The 11,347-nt window shown below is 35.6% G+C and overlaps 1 protein-coding gene across 3 annotated transcripts in view; it reads left to right on the top strand.

The window, feature by feature from the left end:
* Positions 1-8,056, top strand: part of lhx1a (LIM homeobox 1a) — a 75,003-nt gene extending 66,947 nt beyond the window's left edge. Inside the window, exons 1-6 of one of the 3 annotated variants that reach the window (XM_068213457.2) lie at positions 2-518; positions 624-863; positions 2,165-2,388; positions 2,980-3,257; positions 5,041-5,206; positions 6,237-8,056. In XM_068213457.2, the coding sequence (XP_068069558.1) occupies positions 694-863; positions 2,165-2,388; positions 2,980-3,257; positions 5,041-5,206; positions 6,237-6,616 (1,218 nt within the window). In that variant the 5' untranslated portion in view covers positions 2-518; positions 624-693 and the 3' untranslated portion in view covers positions 6,617-8,056. 3 annotated transcript variants of the gene reach the window in all.
* Positions 8,057-11,347: the final 3,291 nt, after the last annotated feature.

The following is an 11,347-nucleotide window of genomic DNA, read 5'->3' as shown; positions in this document are numbered from 1 at the left end:
CATGCAGAACACCGGAGGCTGTTCGGGGATCGTCATCATCAGTCCTGCAACGAGATGTCACGCGTATTCTGTTCACACTAGCATCTTTCACCTCTGTCTTACCGAGGAAACGGCACACGTTACAGAGGGAGACGCACTTTTCGAAGCGTTTGTTCATTGCATCTTTCAGAGGGACGTAAACAGTGGATACGTGGACATGGTAAAGTGCACTCTAGGCTCGCATGTCTCGGTTGCATTAGATGCTGGCTTGTGAAAGACTTTAATGCACATCCTCACCAATGCTTCACCTTGTTGACAACGACGACGTGCTTTTCACGCAATGATGTGCTTACCTTTGTAGCCAACGAACAGTTGGTGTTTTGAAAGATTTCTCTATGCTGGCTTCATTTATGCACCTCAAAATTTGGGACGGAAGAGGACGAGAAATGATGACTGACTACTGAAGCACTACCTCATGAGAAAATCTTCTATCGTCTTCATTTTGGACCCCTACAGGTCCACCCACAAACGCAGAACTGGTGAATATATTTAAAACTTCTTCATCTTTTCGTTTCAACCCTGTTCGCAAAGACTGACTTGGAACATCCTTCAGCGATACAACTTTTCCTCCTCTCTTTTAAAAGAGAAAAACCAGGAGCAGAGCCTCAGGTTGTGGACACCACGGCAGTAACTGTGGGAGCACATCCAAAGACGATGGTCCACTGTGCGGGCTGCGAGAGGCCTATATTGGACAGGTTTCTCCTTAATGTTCTGGACAGAGCATGGCACATCAAGTGCGTACAGTGCTGCGAGTGCAAATGTAACCTAACAGAGAAATGCTTCTCTCGAGAAGGAAAACTATATTGCAAAAACGACTTCTTTAGGTAAGTTCCTTGCGTGAGTTAATTCGACCAAATATTTTACTTGTGGGGTTTTTGTGATAAATGGATAATTAATCGTTTATAAAGTAGCTATTATGTAGGCCCACTTCAGAAAATCTAGTACAGATGTCTACCATAATAATACAAATATTCTACGAACAAGATGAATATATTACCCGTTGTTGTGTATCTATGGTATATCTATGAAACATTTCTATATAAAATATATAATGTATCGTTAATATATGACAGAAATAAATCCAGAAGACACCCAAAATTATTTCATTTTAAAATTACACATTTACATTTTAAAGAGGTTCCACAATTGAGCTTAAAACAACATCACTTTAAAATGTGAAATCACATTTTTTAAAGTCACTCAAAAATAACTAAATTGGAAGAAATTTCTCCAGCGATTCAACAGCTTTACACAGAGCTTTGCATGATTTTATTAGATTTAGGACTTACATTCACACTAACAAGAAGTGTGATCCTAAGTACTGTCAACAAAACCGACTTGTTTGATTCTTTGATTAGGACGCCCATTAATTAAATGCTTGTTAATTTGAATTGTTATGCAAAATGACGAGCAGATACACTAATAGTCTGTGTACTCGTCCGCAGCAATGGCTTTAAGGAAATCACACTTTGTTTACAACGAATGGCAGCCAGGGAAGCCGCAGGGATCAATGCTTTGCCAGGGTAGTTGAAAGTGTAACGTGGCCCAGTGGCAGGCTGTCTGCACAACGCCGAGTGTGTTTGCAGTGGTTTGAGTTAAGATGTGATAAGTGGATTTGAATAATAAACGACTCTGTGATGGAGACCCTCAGACAATGTAATCACAGACTCAGAATCAACAATCTGCACAGAGAACCACAATACACATTATTGGTCATTATTAAGTGGTGAGAATTTACTGCAATGGTGTTTGGATTGTAAGAATGAAGATGCTACGGGAGATTATTAATTGTGCTTTAATGCACATTACTAACCTGCTCAATAAACGTATATGTTTTCTTTAGGCCTACAGTGGAAAAAGTACATGCTAATGCATATATAAATATTATTTTGTTTGCGTATTCTAAAATGCTGCAACCAATAACAATTAACCAGGTAAATATTATTCCCAAAAAATAACTTTGATGGTAATACTTAACATTTAGAAACATTCGAATTTTATATGAATTCAAATAAGTGATGTTATTCAATAAGTCTCGCCTGAGCTTATGCAGATAATTTCGTATTTTTCTTTCGTTTTACTCCTGTATATTGACTTTTTTTTTTTTGGTCTGTCCATTTTGCAGGCGCTTTGGAACAAAATGTGCGGGTTGTGCTCAGGGGATCTCGCCGAATGACTTGGTCCGGAGGGCACGGAGCAAAGTGTTTCATCTGAACTGCTTCACATGCATGATGTGTAACAAGCAGCTTTCCACAGGAGAGGAATTGTACATCATAGACGAAAATAAATTTGTCTGTAAAGACGATTATTTAAGCAACACGAACGGAAAAGACTCAAATCTCCTATCAGGTAAGTAAATTATGCTAGAATTGAAAATATGTATTGCACGCTGCAAGCGGGTTTATTTCCCCCCACAGATTTTTTGCTTTTTGATTAAATGTTTATTAGCAATTCATATTTTGTTGTAAAACATTTTTTAAACAATAAAGACAAATATTGTTCAGAATAGGGCTGTAGATTGAAATGTTTTGTTTTCTTAAACAGTACACTAAAATAGATCTTCAGATGGGGCACGACAATCTAAACAAGCTTGTTTAGAATTTTCTCTACCAATTTCCATGTCAAATGAATTGCATTAAATTAGTAGCCTATCGCGATGTTGGTCAGTTTATTTACTAATAATAATTTTACTGTCGTAAACTAGTGCATCGTGACAGTTCTTTCAACTGTAAATACCATTATTTCTTTGTTCCTTCTTTGTAGATTCATTTCTTTTTTTTATTCTTTCGAAATTTGTTTTTGTGCTTTATTCATAGTGTTTATTCATTTATTTATTCTACATTCCAGTGTTTAGTGTTCAGCGCATCTCAGGTCACCATGTCTAATTCAGATTTTTTTTTCGACTTCCTTTTTTTCCGACGGCCCTTTTTCCCTATTCAGTTACAGCTTGCAGTGATCCTAGTTTATCGCCAGATTCTCAAGACCAGCTACAGGACGATGTCAAGGATGCGGAAATCGCAAATTTATCGGACAAAGAAACGGGTAACAATGAAAATGATGACCAGAACCTTGGAGGCAAACGGAGAGGACCGCGTACCACTATTAAAGCAAAGCAACTGGAGACACTGAAAGCGGCATTCGCGGCGACCCCCAAACCAACCAGACACATCAGGGAGCAACTGGCGCAAGAGACGGGACTCAACATGCGAGTTATTCAGGTAAAATTGCACATTATTGCATAAATTTGATGTGTGTGTTATTAATTACATTATTGCTTTGGTCATAACAATTGCAAGGATCAAAACGCTAAAACAGGAATGTCGATATTGATATTTGAAGAATAATATAGCTTATAGCATGCGATTCTTAAGCATCTTGTGGGATAAATTTCTCTCTTTGGATGAAATTGTGAAAAGCACACGCGCGCCTTCTTTGTGCTTCTCATTGCCAATCCTTGAGGCAAGACCATTTGAATTAAAATGAGGACACTTTTTTTGCTGGCACCTGTAAATATTTGGAAGTAACATTTATATGCTTAGCCTTTTTATACTTGACTCGAGAGATGGAGAGGCACGCCAGCTGGCATCAGACTGGTGAGAACGATGGGAGTCTTGGCAATGCAGCGCCATCACGTTTTGCGACCACATTTAGACATGCTGTGACGGTTCTCAGTCAAGTGGAAACGCAGAAATCTGTCCCTGTGTCTGTCAAAGTACCTCATACTAGGTGGTTTTCTGTGAGAAATTGAGAATCGATCTTTGCGTTTTTGTCGAGTGAACGACGGAACAATGAGAGTCCAAGCGATGCGCGCAGTGCATTGGTGAACGCGCGCCCTCATTTACGCACGCTATATGGGATTTGTCAGCATCGTTTTAAAGACCCTCATCTTGGTCATTTTTTCGGCGTTAGAGATCCGATAAGAACACAGATAAAGCATCATCATCGTTAAAGGCCCCGTAATAGATGTGGGGATAATGCTTTAAAATCAGACTGAACATCATAAGATCAAGTGCAGGGAAAGGGTTGAGATTAATAGAGTGGCGAGGTTGGATATTTAAGACCGTCAGAGTAAACTATAATTAGCAAGAGGAATTCAAGGGTGGATATATAGATTACGAAATAATAACTGCACTAGAGCCGGTTAATATATCGGTAACCACCCTCCTATTAAGTATTAATTAGAGATTTGAAGTCCCCGCTGCTGCCCCCTCAGTCGGAGTAAATGGAGGGTTAAAAGATCATTAAAGTGAGGTTAGATCCGACTCTCTAACAGTGACGATAATTACGAGTAATCGTGTCACTACAATACGAATGTATTTATTAACTTCACATGCTTACCTTAGTAGACTGTAAAGACAGCTCTAGACCAATAAAAAATGGTAAACCTGACATGTAAACATTAGGGCATAGTATCAGACGCTTAGGTGTGCACGTCAGGTAGAGTCTATTTATTTTACAGTCTCTGCACAATAAATTAGCCTACATGATTATTTGCTGCCTTACATTGGAAATCAAAATTATGCACAATGTAAAGCCTACAGGTAGGCCTATTTGTATTTTGGACCACCTTGAGTGACTAATAACAAATAGCCTAAAATCGAGCTAACTCTCTAAACACTCGTAAAAAACCCAAGTAAAATGGCATTGTTATAATGTATTTAAATAATGCCGGAAATAAAATATTATCAATCACACGAAATGTACGCCAATATGTTGTACTAACGATGTTTTTTTGTGATTTATTTATTTAGCTATTTATTTAGGTACTTGATGATAATTTGATTTTCCTCTCATAATTGTTATGTATTTATATATCTAGACACGTTGTCTTAATAAACCAAAACCACTAATTATTAACGTAAATCTAGAGCTTGTTGTTGTTTTTACAATTGGAATTAATTATTGCAATGTTTATCACTTTGTCACTGTTCTATGAAGTGTTACCGATTTTACTGCAAATTATTAATATGATTTTCACTGCTATTTGTCAATGTTCATTAGGTATGGTTTCAGAACCGGCGGTCCAAAGAGCGGCGTATGAAACAGCTGAGCGCGCTCGGCGCCAGGAGACACGCGTTCTTCCGGAGTCCGAGAAGAATGCGAACGCTCGTGGACAGACTCGAGCCTGGAGAATTAATTCCAAACGGCCCGTTTTCATACTATGGAGGTGAGATATACTAATGGCCTATTATTGCACATTTATCCATCTCAAATCTTTGTCTGAAATATGTGTCTTACTTGCGCAGCTACGCCTGAGAAGTGAAAATGATGGATTTACGCGACAAGTATATGTTTAAGAAAATGTTATTCGTCTATTAGATTGTTTTTCGTTTAAAACCTTGTACATTTTGTGATTTAGATTTGTGAATTCTGATTTTGAAAAAAAAGAAACTGGCTTGTTGACCGTGTTTTATATCTAAATGCTCTGATATTGATACCATACCAGCTGTTTAATATTTGTTGTGTTGCTCTTTGAATAACTTTTTGAAAGCTTCTTTAACGTTTTTGTCGATATACTTATTTTTTAAACTATAATTGCGTGAATGTTTTGATCTTGTTGCTATACATGGCGTTTCAATACAATTTTGGTTCAATACTATGTTTCACATGTTTATTAAATATATTTTTCAAAAATAGATTATTCTTGCCAGTTAGCATACAAAATATATAGTGCATAAATATGTAAAGCATTGGTTATGAATGTACTTGAAGATTAATTTAAAAACAAAACCCTTTTAAATTAAGATAAAAAGATAAGTATATATATCCAGCTTAAATACCAGAATCATAATTTTTCTGCTTTATCTGTTAGGTTAACAAGAGCCGATCAAAATATAAACTCTTGCTGAGAAACATGAACATAACTATCCTCAGTTTACCATATAATTTGCATGAGCATAAAACAAGGCAGCTATTTACATAAATATATACACCTGCTATCATATCAATAACAGTGTTCTTCATACGTTTTCAGCTGTTCTGAAAGACCAAAACCTTCCTTGATGTAATTAGCAAACCTTTGTTCTCCCCACCCTACATTTGTGATTTCAGTGTAACATGTACTGTGACTAATGTGGCACATTGAGATTTGTTCCAAAGAGTGACAGACTACATGTTCTATGAATTTTTAAACAAGGAATTTTCTCCTTCTCCTTGCATCCAAAGCTAAATTCTTTTATTGTTCTGTGTATCCGCAGATTATCAAAGCGAGTACTACGGCCCAGGAGGGAATTACGACTTCTTTCCCCAAGGCCCTCCATCCTCACAGGCCCAGACTCCTGTAGACCTCCCTTTTGTTCCCTCATCAGGACCCACCGGTACCCCACTTGGGGGCATGGACCATCCCATCCCCGGTCACCATCCGTCCAGTGAAGTACAACGCTTTTCAGACATCATGTCTCACCACCCGGGAGACTCGCCTAGTCCTGAACCCGGCATCCCTGGACCCCTGCACAGTATGTCCTCAGATGTTTTCGGGCCCAGTCCGTCCTTTACGTCCCTCTCGCTGAATGGCAGCGGATACAGCAACCACCTCTCCCATCCTCCGTCAGAAATGAACGAGGGCACAGTCTGGTAGCTGCTGTGAATGGACATTCCGTTGGAGGAGGGAGGGTGGGAACGGGGACACACTGACCGGCCGCACATTCTGGTTCTCATTTTTGTCTCTTTTTTCACCCCCCATGTCATAAATGTGTTTGGAGAGAGCAGTAGAGGGCAGCATGGGCATTGACATTCACCTTCTTGAACTTGTTGTGTTGATGGTCCGTTTTTTTTTCGTTCCTTCTTTGTCCCAAATCCGAACTCAAGAAGAGATACTGTTGACCCGGTCGCTGTATGAACTCCGCTACGAGGCGTCCCTCCACAAATCGGTTTAATCGGCGCTCTAAAAACAGCGATTGCGACACATTAACAGCGTCAGCTACCGTCAAAGACTTGTCAGCTTTACAGAGAAACACCCGAGGCGGCTGATCTAACGCTAACCTGCAATGTTGACTCCAGGAGAGATCTAAGCCGTCAGACTAATTTATTTATTTGAAAACTCCTCAGACCTCCTTGCCTTTCAAGGCTCTGCCATACTGACACTTAAACAACCTTTTCGACACTAAATACGTTTCTGAAGGCCAGGGAGAAAAGCTTTTCTTTTTCTCGTTCTGGACATATCCTGTTTTTTTTTTTTTTTTTCAATTAGTTTTTTTCTTTCCCAAGAATTCCACCAAATCTGAAGAAGTTAGCCTTCAAAAGGCGAAACATTCAATGCGTATGGATTGTGCACCCTTTATTTAATGGAAGAGAACTTGAAATGTTGATAAATGAAGTCTACCTTCTAAAATTATTTTAACCAAGGGTCTGAAAGGGACATAGAACAGTCAACTGTTTACGTAATATATTTAATTCAGGAGTTAAAAAGTATCAACCATGATTTAGAACCTCTTGATTCAGAAAAAAATGTTCCAAGCAACCAACCAAACTTTTGTATCGATTTTATTTATATTGTACGATGAAAATGAGTTTGCTGGGGTTGTGGTTCACTGTGCTAGTTTGTACAAAATGTTGTTTACAAAAAAAAACTTGGAAAAAAAAGAAAAAAAAATACAAGTAGACAGTTGCCAAATAAAAACATAGCACAAATACTGTAAAAGTGCTTTGCACCATTATCTGCAGAACGTGTTGAAACAAAGTGTAAGTGTTTAAAAAACTATAAGAAGTATTGACTTCTTAATTTTTTAGTCTGCTGAAGAAAAAACATTCATAAATTGTTAATATAACATACTTAGACCTACAAGTTTTATTTTTGTGTCTTTAAAGGAAAATCCAAACTATTGAAATTGATGGTCAAATGTGCAGCAAACGCAGCTGCTGCTTTCTTTAAATATCAAATTCTCATGGTATGTCTTTTATTGTTCTAATAAACCTAAGCTTACGTGACCTCCAGTGCATATTAGACCATTCACTGTATAAACACGACATGTTGAACAAATTTGTGAGTTTTTAATAAAACTAGAAACTATGACATTCATATGATAGGTGCTTTTCCTTGGATTATAGCTGAGCATCTAAATACAGTCTGGAGATGCTCGTCTTAGTGTTTGGAGGTTGAAATATGGGTTGTGAAGGATATTCCCCGGTGGAAATGAAGATATTAGCATCTCACAGATGAACTTGACATTGTGGAGGACGTAACGTGACCCTCGCAAGGTCGTTTTGTCTGCTGTGTGTGAAATACGCTTGTAAAGATGTGCTTTCATGATACAGCATTTCACTCTCCACACAGCATCATTTACTCAGAGATCAGATCAGCTCTATCAAATATTTGAAAATCATGTCCTGTGTTTATGGCCGATTATAGCCTTTTCCGCATTGAGATGTACTGTGAATGAGAATGTATGAGGCTGAGCTTTACAAGGTGCAGATAGTCAGAATTATTAGCCCCCCTTTGGATTTTTTTGTTTGTTTTAAAATATTTCCCAAATGATGTTAACATAGCAAGGAAATTTTATGTCTGATAATATATTATTTTTTTTCGGAAGAAAGTCTGTTTTATTTCAGGCAAAATAAAAGCAGTTTGTTTTAAAAAATTATTATCTCCTTTAAGCTATATATTTTACCTGCCTAGTTAACCTAATTAACATAGTTAAGCCTTTAAATGTCACTAAGCTGTGTAGAAGTGTCGTGAAAAATATCTAGTCAAATATTCATTACTGTCATCATGGCCAAAATAAAATAAAACAGTTATTAGAAAGGAGTTATTAAAACTATTATGTTTAGAAATGTGTTGAAAAAATCTTCTTTCCATTAAACAGAGATTAGGGAAAAAATAAACAGGGGGGCTAATAATTCAGGGGGGTTAATAATTCTGACTTCAACTGTACCTATTAATGAGAGTATTGAAATCATCACTTTTATGTAACAAACATGTATTTAATCACCTATTTTCTTTTTACAATTTATATTTAAATTATAATAATTGTATTATAGTTTATAAATATTGTTTAATTAAATACAATTAAGTCTGAATCTTTTAAAAAATAAGTTAAATCACAACTGTTTGGTCAAGATAAAATCGATTGATTTTTAGAACAGTAATTATAAAATAATTATAATCAGTATTATTTAACACTATTATTAATATATTTTAAAAATATTTACTTTTAAAAAATCTTAAGGAATTCATCAAATTAAAAAAATGTGTTGCCTTTGTGTTATATAAAACTGATGAGGATAATTCAATGTTTATATTTATATTATATATTTTTTTAACATTTTAAGAATTGTTCGGTAAAAAATAAATCTATTAGAATTTAAGTCAACATTAACTTATCCTTGTGTTTCAGACAAGTAATGATTTTTTTTATTATTTTAATTATACCTACATTTTAAAAGACATTTTAAAACGTGTTTACTTTTAAAAATGTTTTTAAATAATGTAAGACAAAATAATGTGTGACCACTCTGTTATCGAACATTTGTTTGTTTGTTTATTTATTTATTTATTTATTTATTTTTTATTTATGTTTTTGAAATAACTTAGGTCAACATAATTCCCTGGCCTTGTATTTTATAAAGTAAATCTTCAGGACTATATATATATATATATATATATATATATATATATATATATATATATATATATAAACATATTAGTTAAAATAATTAGCAGTTAAAAACCGTAAGAATAAAATTTGTATTCGATTTTTACATAAATTTTGTCCTTGTTACTTTAGTAATAATTATTTGTGTAATATTTAATATTTACTTTTTAAAGTGTTCAAAACTAATTTAAATCAAAACAGTAATAATAAAAAGAAATAAAACAATAATTTCAGAATTTCAGTCAAAATTAGTTTGGAACAAACAAAATATTAGCTTTTTTTAATCTTTAAGCTGGAATACCTGAAAGGTCTGCCATTTTTAAACCCATTCACTATCTACTAAACACCTTCAATAACTAAGGGAATCATAACTCTTCCATAAACAGCTCTTTCACAGCACATCTAAAAATCTCCCGTTCTCCAAAACGTGACAAATTTCCAAAGATGCCATCGGACATGCAGAGCAGCACCTTGACATCAGAAACAATAGATGTACAGAGAAACAACAAACTCATCTCGATTCATATCTGCATTCATAGACGGGGGGCGAGAAACAAAGAGTAAGCTGAGATTGAGTAGGGGGATCTTTCACAGAAACACATGCGAGGAAGACGACGGCCATCAAACTGAGCCTCTATCTGGAGGAAAAGCCTTTATCTCATTGCGGTGTGTGCTTTTAGTGTGAAGGAGCCCAGCGGTGGCACATAATCCAGTATATGAATTAATCATGGTGCTGAGAGTTAACCAGGCCTGCGGGTTTATCCACAGCGCTGACTCCTGCTCCGTCACCCGCCGGGACAAAGCTCTTTAAATTCAAATCTCTTATTGATTGAACATCGACTATCAGTTCAGCCTGACCTTGTCCACACATTAAATATAAATGTTAGCAGAGTTTTTTAATTGCTGCTTTTTTATATTTTAAGAGCAGGATTTGAATACAGACATGCCTCTGAGTATTGTGTCAATGTTTTGATGCACTCTAAAAATACTGGGTTGTTTTAATTCAACTTCGGGTGAAATATAGAGAAACCCAACCATTTGGGTTTAAAAGTGACATTTACATTTAATCAAAAAAATTATGTCAGATTTGTCCATATTTGACCCAATGTTGGGTTAAAACCATAGGGTTAAAACAACCCAAATTTTTTTAGTGTGTGTGTGATGATGGTGGTCAGGGTTTGTGGAATTTATTGATTGATGGGTTTGCTGTTGACTTTAAAGCTTACTAACATGTATATTACATACACTCTAAAAATGCAGGGTTGTTTTAATTCAAATGTAGGCCAAATTTGGACAAACCCAACAGTTTTAATTGATACATTTAACCCAACTGTTGTGTTGTCTTTTGTCTATTTTTTATCCAAGTTTGGATTAAAACAACCCACACTGCAAAAAATGCAGGATTCCACACAATTCATTTATGTTGTCTCAACACAAATCAATTAAGATAATGTAACAAATTTAAGTGGATTGAACATAACACATTTAAGTTTTCCAAAGAAATCTCAAGAATTGTGTTGTTTTAGCTCCTTTTAAATAAGTAGTTTCAACAAGCAGCATAAATATTTTTTAGTGCAGCATTGTTTTGTAAAATGATCCTCTAAAGTCTTCTAAAAAAGTGATAGTGATAAGAAAAAAGTATATATTTCTTCTCTTATAATCTTATTATTAATCAATGTTAAAATAATGATTTTTATTCTATTGATGACATCTGAATA

This window comes from Danio rerio, chromosome 15 (genome assembly GCF_049306965.1).
Source record: "Danio rerio strain Tuebingen ecotype United States chromosome 15, GRCz12tu, whole genome shotgun sequence".
Classification (NCBI taxonomy): Eukaryota; Metazoa; Chordata; class Actinopteri; order Cypriniformes; family Danionidae; genus Danio; species Danio rerio.
This window is presented reverse-complemented; position numbering and strand designations above follow the sequence as displayed.